Here is a 19,951-nt window from a genome sequence, read left to right as displayed (position 1 = left end):
GCTTTCACTCCCACTCCAGACAAACCACACCACCAGCACTGACGGGAGCCACTGTCAAAATCTTTTAGGTGACCTCTGCACCTGTACAGTAGTATTGTATTGTCATCACCAATGTTCTTGATAGCAATGATTATCAACTGTAACAGAGCTTGAATAAAATAGGATCATAAACGATAAAAGTCGGGAGTGGAAATACGCTCAACGATATTCTCATAACTCACTTGAGAGGATAATAAATTAAAAGAGAAGCACAAATCCCACAGTAGCTTTCCATCTCTCAATACCCTTGATGCTTTCAACTTTGTTCAGATTTGTATGTTCGTAATTCTTCAATATATATCTAAACCTTCCGCCTGGGAAAGTTTTCCTACTGTACCACCTGATCTGCTTTGCTACTCAAAGAAGACGTGTCCAGAATCATCCTCTTGTGTCCCTTCTTGTCCGCTGCCAAAACAGAGGAGGCCTGCAGATGGGGAGGAGGGCTGAAGTAGAGAAGGAGGTTAAAGTCCAGGGTAATTCCCACAGGTTGTATGAGCTGCACTCTCTTGAATAGGACTCTATCTCGCTTTAAGCCAGGCATATGACAGTGTGTCTCAAACTGTGATTTGTATCCCTGCATGGCTAGACTTGCAATGAACTTGAATATGGTTAGGTCAACAGGCTTTCTGCTTGTGGGTTACAGGCGTGTTGCATACTGGTGCGAAAAAACCATCCCTTCACTCGGACCCCTGGTCCCTGGTGTACTTTCACTTGTGATATGATTGGGATAGGGCTTTCCAGAGTAGTGCTGACATCCTTGGCCATGGTTTTGTGGTGTTGGGGGGGGAATAGTATGTAGCTCTCTGCTACTGTGGGTCGACAAAGTGCAGCCTCAGCTGTGGAGGCCACCCTGTCCTCAGGTGAACTCTCCACATTCTACAAAAGGTGAGAAAATATTGGATTCCGCACAACATATGTTGGTAGTAAATTAACCATGATTGATTTAGCATATGTTTCTAAATGTACGGTAGATTTTTGAATGTTAGCGAGGTTAACACAATGATGTTGACCAAGCCAGGCCAGGAAGAGTTGGTGTGTTTCTTTTCAACAAACAGAGCCAAACGAGTCCCATGAGTGTTTGGCTTCCTGCTAGGCCAGAGGGAACAAAGGACCATAGAGAACTCAGCGTGAGACAGATATGTCTTTCACTCCCTCCATCCCAACTCTCCAAAGCCCCATCCGAAACACGGTCTCTGGGCCGCAGTGCCAGCGGGCTCGGCGTCCACGGCCAAATCCTTCTCATCAGGCAGGCCTGTGCAGATGCAGCTGTCGGAGGGACAAATACTCTATGGCAGTCAGAGCAAGAGGGGCGTCTATCCCAGAATGCACTCCAGCCTCCAGCTCCGGAGCTGAGGCAAATGGAGGGAGCATCAATCAGGCTCTTCTCCCAGATTTGGGGCGCAGTGTTGAAAGCATGAATAAGCAAGCAGTATGCTCGTGCATGGAACCACTTAATCCAGTCAGATGTCAGGATGTAGGGTTCCTGTGGGATAAGCGGTGGAGGAGACCTCCAATAGGGGCAAACATACACAACCCACACACATGAATTTCTTCTATCATATACAGTTGTCAAAAGTCCACTTTGCGTTGGCCTTCTTTGTGTCTGCATTTTTCCCTTGTGTGAACCTCTAGTAAGTTTTTATTGCTTTTCAAACCACTGTTATAGACCAGTTCAAACATTCCCTCAATCATCTATTATCGGAAAGCCTCTTTTGTCAGAGGCTCCTGACATATGACACTGATCAACATACAGACATAGCCTCAGTCTGTACTTTCTAATGGCTCTTCCTGCTGACCTGTCTTGTGGCATTTTACTAAGCGAATGATCAGAGCAACTATAACAAACTGGAGAGTATTGAATAGCGTCTCAAGCTCACCATGTCCTCTGGCATTTTGATTCTGGCCACTGAACAACAGCAACCACACTGCTTTGCCTCCAGAATCAGGCCTTTCTTGATTTCTTAGAGCTTGAAAACCCCACATTATAAAAGTTGAGGTGAAAACAGACAGGTTGGCAGTGCTGCTTGGCCCCCTGGAGATGAAAAGGAAACTGGTCATTTCACAGCTTGTGGCCTGTGATTGAGTAGACGGCAGGTTTTGATCATGTAGTGTCAGAAAACCTCATTGAGGTCGGATTTACAGAAAATCTATTTTCATGCAGGCAGTAAGGGAAGTTATACCTATACAATTAAGTGGAACATGACCTCTTCATCTGCCCGTGTAGCACTTTTGGCTGATCCAAATAATAGTCTTTTCTTCTAATTTCTCAAGAGTCTTTGCTGCTTTCAAATCTGCTCGAGGCCCAGTTGTTGCTCGAATAATAAGCCTCATCCCCTCAGGAGAGAAAAAAAAAGCTTTCTGAATCAGTCCAACCCCACTGTAATTCACTTCACCCAGGATCTGGCTGCTACTAGCAGGATTCCTGGAAGGCTGTCCAGACAGAGAGAACATGATTTAATCCAGCCTCAGTGGCTGGTGCGATAAGCCCTCAGACACACCCAGATTTTCACAAGGAGAAATATTCTGCCAGGACCCACAATTATCTAACTCATAATTAGTAGAGATGTTATCAAAGAGAGACTGGGCCTTAATTGCTCACTGATGTTTTGCTTTGTGCAGCCACGTATATGAGAAGAACATGTCCTTGTTTCGGGAGAAAGAAGTTTATCGTTAAAGCAATGCACATGTTACTGTGACTAGGTGTTGTGTTTTATTCTGAGTTCATAGGATGGGATGCATTGGAACTGGCAATGTTAAATTACATTTCCATGGGGCATTCAGTCAAAATGTCATCATCTTGTGTTTTTCGTTTATGGTGACTGTTCACTGTGCATTCATTATTCACATATCCAAGAATAAATTATGCTGTTTTTTGTCTTTTTCTTTTTGATTTCCCTTAGTCATTGTTGCTATTGAACCTCTCCCTCTCTTATGTGTGATCATAGTTTGGTTTGAGTTAATCTAGTGTCCCAGTAGATATTTAAGTCTCCTTTTTCTCCTTATGCCCTCCTTAAAGCATTTTGGGAAAACTGCTAATTCTGCAAGAAATATAATTAGTGAGAAATGTCAAACTATTCCTTTAAAACAACATTGAGTTTTTCAGCGAGTTTTAACAATGTGTTGTGACGTTGACGTGCAAGCTTTATGATAATCTCGCTTAACAAGTTGTGAGAGTAGCCAGTGGAGGTTAAAACATTTACTACCAGAGATTAAACACTCACAAAAAGCAGTCATTTAGGGTGACTTTAATACGAGAGAGGCTGGTGTCGAGTTATTTCTGAATTTCCAACAAACAACAAACTTCACCACCATGCCATTGCATGACCCTTGTTGCTATGAGGAGCATACAACAACAGCATAATGAAAATGCCCTTGGGGTTGGATATTATATTTATTGGTGCATGCTAAGCGGTTCAAACCTCAGGATTTTATTGAAAGAAACACAGGGACCTCAGTGGCGCATGATGAATGGATGAGGGCGTTCTGCATAAAGCCTGAGGAATGAAATTGTGACCACAGTGGGGTTTGACCACTGCTGGTACACATGGCTTGGTGCACAGACTGGGTGCATGATTAATTCTTTCTCAGCCAGCAGAGACTTCTTTCACCTCCTAAAATACACCAAGGTTGTTAAGACAGACCAACTTCTGAATTAAACTTTGCCTGTGGGCCCTGACGGCTGGATCAGACGTGGGAAAACAACCCTTTGCTCTCAAAGTAAGAACAAAATAGACTTAAAATATTCAATTAGTAATTTATTTCTTATCAAATATCAGATATAAAAGCTGACGTTTTGCCCAACCAAATTCTTAAGCAAGCCAGTCATACTTGGAACAGGAATCCTCCTAGTCAACCTGTGATAATATCTTTGCAGATAATCTGGAATGTTTTCTCTTTTCCAAGCTACATCATAGTTAATGTCTTGGACGTCACAGAGACTCATAACACTATTGGGCTTTGCATAGCAAAACATGAACGAGAGTAAAGTGTGTATATCTTTGCTAATGTTCTTGAATAACACCTCCTGGGACTAGTTTCAACAGTTTGCACTCTCCTTCCTTGTCTGCGAGCTTTAGTCTGTGAAATGTGGAGCACCATCTGTTGTCGAGCTTTATAGTGAAAAACGTCTCTCTTTGACAGTCTCAACTTGAGAATCATGAGCAGAAAATGCATTATCTCTGTCCAGCACAAAGTGTTTCTCAGTTTAATAGTGCCCCTTCTGAAAAAGATTGTATTTTTGGGAAGGTTTTTGGGCTGCGTGGTTATTCTTAATCTCTTAACTGTCGCTTTGCCACTCGATAGAGAACACTAAAAAAAGGAACAGGAATGAGGCCAGGGTGCTTTATTGCATCCAAAAACAGTTTGTCCTCCTCACAGTGCTCTGCATAGCTCCCTCTTTAAATGCAAAAGTAGTGCATGTTGCATATACACTCATAAATCTCCTCTTCCTTTGTTGCCAACAGTGTTTGCAGTGAGCAGTACAACCTTTTCATTGTTTTTGCTGCTGTTTGCATCATTTTCTTCAATCTCTGCCATTCCCTCCAGTTAGACTGATGATCTGCTTGTCCAAACACAAACTCTGAACTGAACAACAGCTTTTAATGCTTTCTCTGAATGAGACGAATGTGTGTAAACTGTCATTTGCCTTCCCATTTACCAAGTAGCCAAATTGCCCTAATTATGTGTAGTTTTTTTGGCTGACGCTCCACTTTGGAAGGAGGAAAATGGAACCATTAAACATTTTGTTTAAATAAAAAGAGTAATGACTGGATTTTCCTCAGCAGGATACGTCGACTCTTGTGTTGATTGGTCGTAAAACTACTGATGGTTCCAGAGGTTTGCCACTCGTCACTCTGAAGGTCATGTCCAGTCCAACTCTTAGAGAACTGAGACAGGACAAAGTGACAAGGCTGGAAGCTATCGGGTTGTGCGGTGTGACCGAAAACCGGGACACTCATGCCAGACACCTCTGCCTGCCGTCAGACTGTCTTGTTTAGACAGTCTGCACAAAGCCAAATGGCTCCATCCGACAACCAGACGAGCTCTTCATATCAATCTATTTTCTGCATTAGCTGCCATAAGCCAGCAATCCAAGCAATTAGATGTGGGTTCGGACTTTGGTATTTTCAAACAAATCAAAATGAAAAATGAGCTTTGCCAAGGTAGACCTGTGCTGAGCTTCAAGTGCTGAGAGGGCCAGTGAAAAAAATATTTAATATCACAATCCTTTCCAATCTGCTTGGCCTCCTAAACCCAGAAAAATGAGTCTTTCGGTCTGAAACGTATTATAGTTGGAACTGACAAATTTGCTTTAATTCATAGAGATTTACAGAGAGAGAAGTTAATGAAAACACCTCGGGAACTGTTAGTGAATGAATCAGCTGTGGCCCATACGTTACTGTGCAGTGCTTTACATAAACAGTGTTCTGGCCTCGTCATGCAGAGTGGGCTACGGAGATGGTTTAAGATGTAAACAATTGCTTAGGATCTGGGTCACTGCATGTGTGTGTGTGTGTGTGAATGTTTTAGGTGTACAGGATCATCAGATAAATGCAATACCCCCCTGTCTTTTTAAGAGGCTCCTGTTTTCCAGTGGGCAACTCACAGAAACAACACAGACACCACTGGGCCGATGGGAAGTGGTGTTTTCCAAGCCCCCGCCACTGGGCTTTCCTGGCACTTAAACAAAGCCACCTAACTGAATTTCTCCATATAACACCCCTCCACACATACTCCCTCATCGGAACTTCAAAGTACACCTAGCATTTTGCTTGGCAGTGTAATTTATCGGGTTTCATATACGGCAACCAGACATCAGAGGGTTTGCATTCTTTTTGACTGTCCTCCAGTTCTTGGTCCTGGCTTGACTGTGTGCTGTTTGTGCTCCAACCTGCCTCCTCTCCAGCTCATCTGGGTCAAGAGGTGCAGCTGGAACTGCTATTCGTGCTGCTTGTCGTGCCTTCATGAGAGCTAATATTCACGTCCCATTGCCGCGATGAGTTCAAAAATATTTAGCAAACGGAGTGCCAAGTGATACTTTTGCAGCTCATTTGAAGCTTTACAGTTGTTTCGTGCACAGTGTAGACTCTTGGCCATCGCTGTGATTTGTAATTTCCTCAAATTTGATGAGGTTTGGTTGTAATTGCTCTCCGTACATCTGAAATGAGTGCTGATGAGTGGAAATGGACAGTGCCAATGGCTTTATGTCTTAGTTGGAAGCCTCTGTTGCTAACAGATATAAACACTTTGATCAAGTGTTTGGACTGAGACTTATACGTGTATACGAATTGATTGGTTTTCTTTGAATATTACATTGTATGTAAGTGAGTCCATCTCCCTCCCTCCCTTACTGTAATCAAAATGTCTAAATGATTTGGCCTCATCATTTTAAAATGTGTCCATAAGGCTTTTTTTGTGGCCATTGCTAATGTATTTAATTAAAGGAATATTTCAAGTTATTCAATTTATTTTGTTAGATTTGAAGATTGACACATTTTATATATCCAATGCATTTGGTCAATTATGTTTTATATGCCTCAATTCTGTTTTATACAATATGCTCAATCAGCAGCTCTCTTATCAGCACCATCACTGATTTAATTAAAACTGCATGGTCATCATTTGATACCCAAAACCTTTTCCCCATCTGTCTGTTCAAACCACGTTCCGTGTAATCTTGGCAACGGTCTTCAAAACTGCTTTCAAGTCACCCAGAACAAGGCGGGGGAATGGTTCCTGCTTGGATCACTGAGGCCTTGAAGTTCTTAATGATGACATCAAACATGCAGAGTGAGTCGTGCTTGCCCCCGCCACCCCCTGATCTGCAGGCAGAGAGGGCAGCGGTGAGCTCATGATGGGAGGAAGTCACTTTGCCGTTGAAAGTGAGAGAGATAGAAAGAGGCCATCTGGTTAAGCCTAGGAAGTGAGGCAGGATGCTTGCGGGCCAGGTGTCACTGTTAGCGGTGGAAAAACCCAATCATAACCTGGAGTGGACGGTGTAGCTGGGTTAGCCACCTCCTGTAAACCCTTACCTTGACACCAGCACTACTTATTTCCCCGTGTCACTTCCTATCCGGCGGGACCCGCCCAGGAGATCCAGGATCTGGGTCAGCAGCTGTCGGCTATAGGTGCTGCCTGTTGTCTTTCGAAAAGATGACGTGAGAGACCATTATCAAATGTTTGTCTCCCATTTCCCCTTTTCATTTATTCTCCTGAACCCCTGGCAGCTGGAATGTGGTTTGTGAATAAAGAGACATGTATAGGCTTGTGCTACATCTAGCACAGCTGGAACACTGTGTGTGTGTGTGTGTGTGTGTGTGTGTGTGTGTGTGTGTGTGTGAGAGAGAGAGTGTGTGTGTGTGCGCGCACGCGCATTTTTGTGTGTTCACGCATGTTTATTTGCCTGATTATCGTTGTGCGTCTGGTCGACAGAGCTGATCCAGTGTGTAAATACGTGGTGTGTGGCTGAAAACCACATGTAATAAATGTTAATGATTGGTTTATATCCTCATTTAGGGTTTGATTACAGCATCAATTATCTTACGGGCCCACAGGTTTGCTCTGGAGAACTGTTCTTCTGATCTACCCGACATGGTTCATCTTTGTCTTGCTCTGTCTGGTCAGATCAGTGGGATCCAGATGTTCTTTTTTCAGGGCTGAGTCCCAGCACTCCCACAGCTTTCTTACACCCCCGGAGCCAAGGTAGGCCCATCGGCCTGTCTGTCTGAGAGGCACGCGCCTCCCCCAGGTCGCTCACATGAGCTCAGCTTCCAGGTCGCGCAACACAGGCTCAGTAATTGACCCAAATCAAATGCTCACCGGTTAAAAAAAAAAAAGAAAAATGCGGACCTTGACAAGCTTTGTTCTTCGACCCTAGTTATAATACTTCCTCCAGCCTGGTGCAACACACAGGATGTTGCTCCCTGGTTGGCCATAGTCAGACAGAACAGGGAGTTCATAATCTAGTCAAGCAGACACAATAGGTGATGGAAAGGTTTTCTAGTCCTGCTGGAAAGATCTAATGTGTTCAATCACACACTTTTCTCTGAGGCAAAGAGACAAGCCCCACACACACACACACACAAACTGGGATCCGTGAGTCTTATTCCCTTTGGTTGCCTGATCCTTCATGTTTTCTTAAGTGAGGAAAATTCTTCTCTTGCGAAACATCTTTAATTTCAAACAGAACCTTTTCATTAATTAGTGAGAGTGAAGGCTCCATGACTTACAGCAGATGTTAGTTGAGAAACCCTATGTGCTTAAAGAATGATATGGCATTAATTAGATTAAAACAAAAATTATTTCCAAATTGTTGTGTCTCATCTATAAAATCAATTAGGCAAAGCTATGACCTAAGACAGCATATTTGTCTCACAGGAATATTATTTTCTGTTGCACACACCGGCCACGTTTAAATGGATTTCACGGTGATGCACATACGTTGCTGGTGGGTGTTTCTTTGTGAGTGTATATATGTGCGGGATATAAGCGTTTGTCTGAGGTCATGTGTTTATGGTCTTGTGATGATGTGACAGGACCCAAGTGAGACGGGGACCCCCTGACTCCTCACCGCAGCAGACTGGGACCTCCCGCACTGTGAAGCGTTATCCATCATCCTCTGGGCCTATAATCTCCAACGCTCTACCCAACGGCAATGGCCACGGCAGTGAGCACCGGAGCTGGCATGGACACCGAAATGGGCATCGCAACGGGCACATTAACACACACAGGCCTGCCGGCGACAGTCAGCCGCACGGGCAGTTCAACAATGCATTAATACCATCAGGTAAGGACAAAAAACATCCCCGTTACACCAGTTCTAAAATGAAAAATCATTCAAATTGGATCTGTTCTCACTCGACGTGCATACTACACATCTCCTTAGCCAGGTTAAAACAAACACGACCAATTCTGGCTCAATTAAGAGGATAGCAACATACGTACACATGTATGGTGTCATAGTTGAACGGAACATAAGACTCAAGAAAAAAATATGGCAGCTTCCCAGGCTGCATTCCCTTGTCCCACTGTCCACCCACCCCACCCCCTTTCTGTGGTTTGCATCACGCCAGACACACAGACGTTTGATATAAAAGCTGCGGAGTGTGTGAGGACGTGTGCATGTGTGTGTGTGTGTTTGTGCTCTGCTGGTCCAAAATCTGCCGGAGAGGAGTGTGGGCAGTGGGTGTGTGGATGCTTTGATATCTTTGGGAGTCTGCCCTGTCACCTCTCTGACATGACAGGCACTGAACTCTGGCGCCTCTACCCACAACAAAAAGAAATGTGATCTTGTCTTTCCTAATTTTGTATTTTCCCTTCACTACTTCATCTTGCTCTGATCCAGCATACACAGCTGTCTGCTCTTCAAGCCTCTCTTGTTTTTTAGCCCTGTACCACAGCAACGGCTGTTGAACTGCTTCCCAACATTACACAATGTTAACTCGTACTCAAGCTCTCTTTGTCTCCTTCATACATACACACATCCAAAACACCTTCTCTTAAAGATAAAGGGCTTGGAGGCTAGCCCGATACCTAATAGTATTCTTTCCCCCATTTGCTGGCCTGTGGCGCATCACTGGTTCAGCTGCAGCGTGCCGCAGCCCAGCCGTCAGCACACACCCTCACACACTTATAAACCTCCCTTTGCCCAGATGGGGAGTGTGTCACATTGAGGTTGAAGGAGGAAGGATGCAGCTCGCCTCTAGCCTGTCTCTGCTGCTGCTCCTTCTCACCCAGGTGTGTGTGTGTTTTCCAGGGGCCAACCTGACCTCCAACTTGGACCGCATTAAGATCGTTTTCACACCCATGCTGTGCCGCAGGGTTTGCAGCGGTGGGCACTGCTACAACAGCTGTTCGAAGGGAGACATCACCACAGTCTACAGCGAGAACTCACAGCAGCAGCAGCAACAGCAGCAGCCAAAGAACCAGGGCTTCAGACTCTGTGAGTGTCAATTCTGGGGCCTCTGATTATCATTAACCCTTATATATATCTTGTCTGCATGTCATCCTTCATCTCCTCACTTCTCTGTCACTGTCTCTCATGCTTACTTTTTGATTCTCACCCACATTCCCTGTGTCTCCATCCTACTGTCTTAATTCCTTTTTTATGGGGTGAACTTGACAAAATGGGTTCCCAGTGGCATGCTGTCTATTTTGAATACCAACCTCAAAGAGAAGGCAGAGTGGCGGAGATTAAAGCTGAGACCTACGCTAAAAAACTGTCAAAGGGAAAGAGAGGAAAAAGCGGGAGAGATAGGTTTAGACCAGATTAAAAGCAGGCTCTGTAATAGGGGGATAATCTCCCCCTCGCACACACACGTGGAGCTGGTGGTCCCACGCTCCCAACACTTAGCCCCATCTCTTTGCGGTTTACACCTCGCAGTTGGCCCTGCTGTTAACCATTTTACGTGCTCCCTGGGAGAGCAGGAACGACTGAAAGAGGAGAGGGAGAGGCAGAAAGAGCGAAAGAGTAGCAGCATGAACAGGATTTTATAGGGATTACATTAAACCTTCCATTTATCCGAGGGGCTTTGCTCCAAATTCACACAGGAGTGTCCATGGGAAGGGAAGGGGTGGTCAGTGACAAGGGTAGGGTCAAACCACGTTGTTTCTTAGTTTTCTCATCAGCTGTAAGGGTCCAGTTAAGGCTCAGACTAATTACCGCTTGTGGATCAGAGGGTGCAAATACCACACACACACACACGCAAGCCCTCTCCAGTCACAACTCACATAAAGACGAATTCAAACAGGCTCACAAACATGTAACCAACCTTCACTTAAGTGCACTAGGCTCTTTAGGGAGGACCTAGCTGACTTATTAATATATAAACAGGTTGATGTTGCAGATTTATGTGCCCATTAATGGGGTTTTAGAACATGGCGTAGATATTCTAAACACTTCAGCATCCTGGCAGAGGCCTTCTGCACGATTACATTCCTGGCACCTCCATGTCTTCCTTAGCAGCGGGTTTATTTTTATGCCCCATTTTCACTCTCTAGAAATCTCCCCTCGTGATGCAAATGCATGTGTTAAAAGGGTGCATTAAAAAGAGATTGCTTTCCAGTTAATCTCGCACCCTGTTATTGCTTGGGTGTGCGCATTCGTCGAGGAATGTCGAGTGGATAGCAAACTGTTATCTCATGCTGTTGTTATGTTCCCTAAACAGTGCAGTAAAATCTGGCTGGGTAATTATAACATGCTCCCTTGATACGCACTCTGTGTACAACACTTACTTTAAAGCCTGATATTAGAATTGTAGGAGTCTGTTTATTGAGTGAGAAGTGTGTGCGCACGTGTGTGTCTCTTTGCTTGTTAGAGGTTGTTAAATGGACGGACAGATTGGCTGCAAAGGAGCGTGGGGCGCAGAGTCGACAGTAGGTTGTTGTCTAAGAATAGTTACGGCCCCATTCTGGGTTGGGACTGGCCTGACACAGACCAGTGCAGGTCTGCATCCCACATTGAGAGTATTTAATTGCCTCCTTGAACTGTTAATTTAGCCAGCATGTCTAATCACAGGAGGCCTTCCTGTGTGTGTAGACACCAACACTGGACCTCTCTCTCTCCCCCTTCACCCTTGCTGTCTCTTCTCTGTTTTCAATCCATTCTGTCCACATTGTCCTCTCCTAATCGCTTTCATTAGTCTCCTCTATTTTTATTCTGTCCTTCCTTCCCCAGTCTCACTGTTGTTAATGCTTACGTGACAGCCACCTCATTCCTCTCTCTGTTCCCTTTTTGCATCCTGTACGTGTGTTACAGTCTCAATGAGACAGGGAGTATGCTGCTTACATCACTTTCCATCATTAGCGTCATCTTTCATCTCATATGGGTGGGCCGTCCGTATGTCCAGCTGTCCGTGTGAAGTAGTTCTATTTGTGGCGTGTGGTGCTGATGAGCCACAAAGGCGCATTGCTTCACTCTTTCATCCTTCATACATCCATCCAGAATGGTCCTTTTCTTATTTGTCACGGTTGGATGGATTTTTTTCATTTGATAGTCTTTGATGTTTTGAGTTAGGGGAAGTCAGGTCAGAGTGAATCTGTAAATGGGAACAGGCACAGGTATGTAGGGTGCTGGGCTGGCACCCATTACATTTGCCAAAAGATAAGGCCAGGGAAAGGGCTGTGAAAATACTACTGTCAAACACCATCTGTCCAGTGCTGGCTTTTTCTCCCTTTCTCTCCTCATGGTGAATTGCAAATTATAAATCAATTCAATTCAATTGTATTTACGAAAGTTAGAACACGCTCGTGATTTTCAAAGTCCTTTTTAGATTCCAGATGGTTCGATCTCCAACATGCCGCTGTAGACCAAAAAGCAGTCAATGTTGAGCAGCATCACAGGTAGAGCCATAATACGGTGCTTCCATCATTAGGCCAGGTAGCGGGCGGTGTTGGGTGGGATCACGGCGGACACTGCTGGATAAGAAATCACAGCCAGAGTCCCCGGAGTATACCCGGAAGGAGTCGAGTTAGAAACAATAGAAATGAAGATTTTAATAACTTTCTTAAATCAATAATCCCGCCGCTTTAATAAAACTAGCAGTAAGCGTCAAACAGAACTACAGCAGTGGTGAAATCAGGATCAGGTTCCACCAGGATCCAGGGAAACCTGCAATACGAGAAAGCACAAGGACTCTGTGGAATGCATACAGAGAGAGAGGCTCAGTATATCATTATACATCCCATGGCAGCCTAGGCCTATAGCAGCATAACTAAGAGCTGGTCCAAGGCAAACCTGAGCCAGCCCTTACTACAAGTGTTGTCAAAGAGAAAAGTTTTAAACCTACATTTAAATATGAAAATGGTGTAAGCCTCCGAAACCAAAACTGGAAGATGGTTCCACAGAAGAGGATCTTGATGGCTGAGAGTGCTCTAGTAGGAAAGTATGGTTTAATGACCTCTTTAAGATATGATGGTGCCTGACCATTAAGACCTTTGTAGGTGAGGAGAAGGATTTGAAATTAAATTCAGGATTTTACAGGGAGCCAGTGCAGAGAAGCCAATACAGGAGAAAAGTCATCCTTTTTTTCTAGCTTTAGTCAGAACACGCGCTGCAGCATTCTGGTCCAGCTGGAGAGATTTAAGGGATTTATTGGAACAGCCTGATAAGGAATTGCAACAATCCAGACTTGAGGTAACAAATGCATGGACTAGTTTTTCTGCATCTTTTTGAGACAACATGGGTCTGATTTTAGCAATGATATGCAGGTGAAAGAAGACTGTCCTTGTAGTTTGTTTAATGTGTTAGTTGAAGGACAGATACTGATCAAAGATCATTCAGAGGTTTTTTGGTAGTGTTTGAGGCAATGGCAATCCCATCAATAGACGCTTCATCTTAAGACCATGATTTTCAGAGGAGTTTGGGTCCAAGCAATAACATCAGTCTTATCTGAGCTTAACATCAGGAAATTGCAGCTCATCCTGGTTTTGATATCGTCAATACATGCTTGGAGTTTAACCAGCTGATTGGTTTCTTCTGGCTTGATTGATGCATATAATTTAGTATCATCAGCATATCAATGAATGTTTGTTGAGTGTCTTCAAATGATACTGCCAGTGCCTAGGGGAAGCATATATAAGTTGAAAAGAATTGGTCCGAGCACAGAACCTTGTGGAACACCGTGACTAACTTCAATGCAGGATTTTTCATTTACATGCCCATGATACATTGGACATAAATCATCTAAGTGTGGTTGATTTGATGCCAATTACATTTTCCAGTCTACATATTAGGATATCATGGTGTTGAACGCAGCACTAAGATCTCGTAGGACGTACACATACCAGTCCTTTGTCGGAAGCAATTAGAAGGGCTTTTGTCATTTTCACCAGTGCTGTCTCTGTGCTATGATGCAATCTAAATCCTGACTGGAAGTCCTTAAGGTTGTTATTTAGAAAGTCACACAGGTTATTGGTGACTTCTTTCTCAAAGACCTTAGAGAAAAAAGGAAGATATGATAAAACTCCTCAAGAATAGGCTTTTTAAGAAGAGGTCTTATTACAGCTACGTTTAAGAATTGTGACACATAGCCTGTTAATAAGGACACATTGATCATATCTAACAAGGAGGAACTAAGGGTAAAACTTCTTTGAGTAGCCTAGTTGGTATGGGGTCTGGATGACAGGTTGATGGTATAGATGAAGAGATCAAATCAAACTGCAGAGTATGTTTTGTGATTCAGTTTACTTACATTGTTAAGAGCCATTTGCCTCCTTTTAAATGTTGGCCAAGATTTAATAGTTTTGGAAATGTATTCAATTCCATTGTTTTCCTGTTGCCAGTCAAGCAATGATCCATGCAGTTGTTATTTTCTCAAATTATTACAGGGGAAATCATCACTCATCAGCAGCACGCACAGGAGTATGTAATTACTGATGTGAGGCAAAACATGGCAATGAATGAGGTGCAGCATGAGGCCCTCACGACAAACTTGAAACTGGTGTCTGGTGGGGCAAAGTAGAGAACAGCATGAAATTTGCTAGCCGTTTGCAAACAAAGCCTGTCCACATGAAGCCTCAGCACATGCCCTTCCTATTAGGACCCCTTCTGTTTCTTATTACAGGATCCTTGTGCCTGAGGTTGCATAAATCTGTGCAATTAAATTTGCTGTGTTGTGTACTCTAACGAATCTTTCACTTCTAATAATCCTCATCTTCATACTGTGTTTCTATCTTTGTCCCCTCTGCAGTTTTCTGCCAGATTCCCTGTCTTAATGGAGGCCGATGCATCGGCAGGAACCTGTGCTGGTGTCCGTCAAACTCAACAGGGAAGTTTTGTCATCTGCCAGTCCCGCCTCCTGCCAGACCCACCCCTTCCAGCCACAAGGATGCCAGCCACCAGGAACCAAAATCTCCCTTCCACTCCATGTACACTCTACCACTGTCCAATCAGCAAGGTAATCCTCAGCACTGTAGCCAATGGGAGGGAAGTCTCACTATCTTTTTGCTTTTGTTAAAAGCCCCTGGCATTCTTAGGATTAGGGATTGTATGTATTGAAGAGGGGAAAAGAAGTCCAGAGTGACTATTACTGGCTGCACACCTTCCCCCTTTTGTAGACAAGTTTATACTTGAACAATGGAGGGTTAACAAAGTGATGATGCAACACAGCTAGCTTGTTCCATGGTGGATTCTCTGGCTCTTCCTTCTTCCAAAGGTCAGCAGCAAGACAGCTTGATATTGGTCAGTTAAACCCACCACAAATAATGTACTCCTCTGATTGCAGCCATTGCTGCATATTGCACTTTTTTAAAATGCTGTTGTAATGGGTTGCCTTTATTTTTTGGAATTGGCTCCACTTCTCCTTATTATTAGGGTTCATCTTTTTTTTTTTTTGTCAAATTTTTAATTTCCTTTTATAGCAGACAAGAGCTATTTTAAATAAATACTATATGCAGGGGAAGCAAATTCAAGTTTCCAGACAAAAAAAAAAAAATAAATAGGATAGGATAGCACTTACAACAGTTCCTTAATTTTTCCTAAAATCGATTCCCATGACGAGATGGTGACAGCTGTAGCACCATGCACTCTCGCCACTGATAGCTCTACACTTATGATATCTATATATGTGTAAATCCACTGTATTTTTGTTACTGCGTGAGGGGGTTTCCAGCGTAAGGCCAGCATCTTAGGGTTCATCTTTTTTGAATGCACACAAGGCTACTCCTTAATTTTCTCCACTGTAGTCCCCCGCCTTTGCTGGCCCGCAGTGGAGGTCAGACTCTATTTCGAGCAGGATAAGTATTGGATGACTAGTGGAAGTCCTCATATTGTTCACACAATGCTGCTTTTGTCAAACAGAAGTGGTTATTAGAAACAGAGCAAGGCCACATCATGAAGTTATGAGACTGATAAAAGATTGACTGGCTCTGCTTTTCTCCTGATATCCTGAATTCCCTCCTTGCATCCCGCTCAGCGTCTCACTCTGTCTAACATTATCTATAAGAAGAAACTTTGTCTTAGAAAATTAAAATCTGAAAATCTTCCATCCTCCATTTCTAAAAAAAAGTATTATTAAAAGACATGTCTATAGTATCATGTCAAAATTATCCTTCCTGTCTGTATACTTTATATACACATCCAGTTTCACATCCAGGGCTCTTGATCAGGCCTATTTCTTCTACTTGGACCCTCCCTGCCATCTGTCATTACGACTATGATTCATATAGAAATCTGGGGAAAAAACCCTGGCACTCCTTGGAGATGGATGATTCCTCCCTGTGAGGAGAGCTAATTCTACACATTGCAAAATCTCCTCAGCCCCTCAACAAATCTGTTTTTGGTTATTAAGATGATTTGATTTAAACCAGAGAACCCTTGTTGTTGTTGTTGTTGTTTTGTCGTATCATATCTTATTCCCCAAGTAGATCTCATAACTTAGTGATGAAGCAAGCTAAGTGTGTGTTAGCTGATAGCTCGTAAACTGTATACAGCTTTTATCCCTTGGCTGAGGTTTTTCCCACTTCCACTTAGTTTCTTATAGTCTAATTTGATTTTTTGTTCTATTTTACTTTGGAAAAATTTCATGAATCAAATATATTTTCAGTGAAATTAGGAAAAGGTCAGTACGCCACCTAGCATCATATCTGGCCCACCTGCTGTGAATTGAGTGTATTGTATCCATTAAATTGTATAAACTGTGGGTCCCTTCTCCCTCAGTGTCCCTCCACCCATCCTTGGTGAACGTCCACATTCAGCACCCCCCAGATGCTGAAGTCCAAATTCACCAAGTAGCTCGGGTCCAGCCAGGACAGAAACCGGCCACCACAGATGGGGCTCACTCTGTCCAGCAGCGCTCCCAGCCTGTTAGTGGCCATGAAGCCACCAAAGAGCATAGCAGCAGTCACCCGCACACCGGTGGGAACGGTCACACCAGACCGCACAACCGTCAGAACGGACATGTCGGAAGATGCTTTCAGGAAACAGTCGATGGACAGGTATTGTGTTAAGTCTTTAAAACACACCGTGTATGCTGTCATCACTAGCTGATGTAAGCCACCTGGCTTATCTTAGCCTATCGTATGTGTTAACACCAGTGAGTGAAAGTGTTGTTTTACCACAGGTACCACTGTGCTCCCATCCCATCACCCTCTCTGTCTCAAACAGGAAGTGGGCCTGTGGCTATGATTTATGTCGTGTCCAGGATTTATGGGCTCTGACCACACTGGTCATCTCATGTTCCACCAGTTCTCCAACATAGGCATGTTATGAGTTAGGCTTCTCTCAGCCAGTGAAGCCTTTCTGGTTCAAATGGGAAGGCTTTCAGGGTGTATGCATACAGTATGACACGCACTAAAGATTTACTGTACTAGCATGGTCGGGACAATGTATATCTGTCAAAACAGACATGCATCACAGGGAAATAGAAGTTAGGAAAGGGAAGTACTTCAGTGGCAGTGTGTGTAATCTGAGGCTTAATACAGCACATGTTTGTTTGGTTGTGATGAGGCTCTGTGTTTGACTCTTAGCCTCAAGGTTTGCAGTTGCAACAACACAATGATCTTCAGTAGAGTTGTTTTCAGTAGAGTTGTTTTTGCCAACGCTAGTCCTTGAACAAGTTTGTTTGTGCTGATCTGCAGCTCCCATTTTTCGACTCTGATTTCATAGAATGCTTTGAAATTAAAACCTCCAGTCAAAATGATTTTTCAGAACTTCAATAGAACTACTCCAGAGCTATAGCTGGTATTTTTCCCACTTCTCCTGCCAGGATGCCAGTTTGGTCTTCTTCAAAAGAGAGAAGAAATCTCTGTTTTTGGTTTTAATTTAATAAATCGCTATTGACCAAAAAAGTTAAAGTAAGAAAAAAATGAAGTATGATAATAATCTGTCATCACAATTAGCATGCCAGAGGTTGACAGTTGTTCTTGCAACTCAGTGCTTGGGTCCTCTTTTCAACTAACTAGTCTCAGATGTGTCTAGTTCACTCTGTCCTTGGATATAGGTGCTCACGCACACTGACACGAACACTTACAAATGTTCTGCCATTGCAACACCAACACACATTAGAAGACAAACAAGCATGCATGAACAAATAACAATCATTCTCGGAACATTTTTTTCTTAGATTTAATGCAGATGTGTGTTGTTGTAGTGTGGCAAGCCTCTGCCAGGCCTAACCAAACAGGATGATTGCTGTGGAAGTGTGGGCGCCTCCTGGGGTCTGAACAAGTGCCAAAAGTGTCCAACCAAACCAGGTAAGCCCTCCTGGCTAAAGCCATCAGATCTGAGCAATGTTTTGTTCCACTCTGTTCCATTACACACTTAAATCTAATCTATTTCTAATCTGGTCTAATTCTGTTGGTATTATTTTCTGTTGTGCCTTTGGTATGTTGATCTCTTGGTATTCCTGTGCTGTTATTCACATTGCTTCAAAACAACAAGACCCAGCTGCGCTTTACTTTCAATAGTGCTGCATATTAAGACATAGTCACTGATGCCTGTGATATTCTTTAGCAGCAGTTGTTCATGCTTGTTGAATTTTCACAACATTAATCATGCCTCTAAACAAGACTGCCGAGGATTAGGCCTTCATTCGAATCCTAAACTCCTCTGAGGCGGCTGTGTGACTCTCCTATGCAACCAGTTATAAGAATGAAGCTGTTTTCGCTTCCATAAAACTAAAACCGGGAAGCAAGTGAAAACACATTTAGCATGAAGATGAGAGCCCGGTAGGAGTGCCACCCACCCTGTGGGCATATTGAGCCAATGAAAGAGGAAATGAACAGCCACAGTTCAGCTGCTTCTCAACCAGAGTTGCGGTAGGTTTGAGAAACAGCAGCTGGGTGCTCGCACCCAGGCAGGCTAGGTGGGTGGTGACACCTTTCACTCTATATGGAGACGCTCACTGGACCAGACAGCTCTGCGTGGTATTTGGAGGGTCTGATTATGTGCTGGTGTAGGACTTGCTATTAAGGGCCTCATGGGAAGCAGCTTTGGTGACACTTGGGGACATTTCATACAATCATATTATGACCATGCGCACAGATGTCAGTTGGCTGTCAAAGTCCTAGTGCCGTTTAATGTCTGACCAGACCCTTAATCAGAAGCAGACATCATCCCTCCCTGTCGCCTCCATCTATCATAGAAGCCGATCCATTCTTTTCTCTCCCACTCTATCTCCCTCGGCATGCCAGATTCCTAAGTCCCCGGCATGATCTCTTTTGGCTCCCAGATGTTTTCCTCTGCTCCATCCTTTGAAGTTTGGGGAAGAAACGGAGCAAATACCCCATTCGCTCATTTCTGGTGGTTGTTTTGGGGGGCAGCATACTGTACGCCCAGGGTCACACACAGGCAGGGAAGAAAAGACAGAGGGAATGAAACAGAGGAAAAATGAAGTCAAAATGAAGTCATGTAGGTCCCACAAGTATTGGAGGGATCTTTAATATGAGAAATGCTTTGAATTCCTCTAGAGTGTTATTGTTTTCAGTTTAGACACTTTGCTAGATGTTTCAGCCGCATTCCTCCCTTGCTGGCCGAGATGTATGCTTTCTTACGTGTTTGACAGGAATGATATATAACCTGGAGACGACAGCCCCGGGAAGTCTAGGCTTTTTATTTCACAGTGAATGGGTCGGTTTTCTGCTTGCAGTGTAGAGAAAAGCCTTATAGCTTTATAATAGTCTCTTGTTAAGTATGTGATAATGATGTCATGAAAGCAAGTTTGTATTTAGGGTGTAATGCTACAATTGGTCAATTTATAGGAGTAAAATGCACTGCTGACTGAGAGGAAGCAATGCTACTTCATTTTCTTGATAATATCTCTATTTCCTTATCCTAGGCCCATTCTGCCTTCACATCAATGTCAATATATGTGCATCAGCCTTACTTGATATAGTGAAGAGTAGTGAAGTGAATGCTTTGTGCAAATATAGACTCATAATATATCACTCTTGTGAAGGCTGTGAATCTATACACATT

General features: G+C 43.6%; 1 protein-coding gene across 2 annotated transcripts in view; it reads left to right on the top strand.

The window, feature by feature from the left end:
- The window catches only part of LOC311016554 (latent-transforming growth factor beta-binding protein 2-like), a 78,340-nt gene that overhangs the window by 18,986 nt on the left and 39,403 nt on the right, over window positions 1-19,951 (top strand). For both annotated transcript variants that reach the window (XM_084014310.1, XM_084014309.1), the window contains exons 4-8: window positions 8,574-8,824; window positions 9,794-9,979; window positions 14,727-14,933; window positions 16,694-16,971; window positions 18,126-18,228. In XM_084014310.1, coding sequence (XP_083870436.1) covers window positions 8,574-8,824; window positions 9,794-9,979; window positions 14,727-14,933; window positions 16,694-16,971; window positions 18,126-18,228 — 1,025 coding nt within the window. The remainder of the gene's footprint in view (window positions 1-8,573; window positions 8,825-9,793; window positions 9,980-14,726; window positions 14,934-16,693; window positions 16,972-18,125; window positions 18,229-19,951) is intronic.

Source organism: Eutrigla gurnardus (assembly GCF_963514095.1).
Source record: "Eutrigla gurnardus genome assembly, chromosome: 7".
NCBI classification, from domain to species: Eukaryota; Metazoa; Chordata; class Actinopteri; order Perciformes; family Triglidae; genus Eutrigla; species Eutrigla gurnardus.
This window is presented reverse-complemented; position numbering and strand designations above follow the sequence as displayed.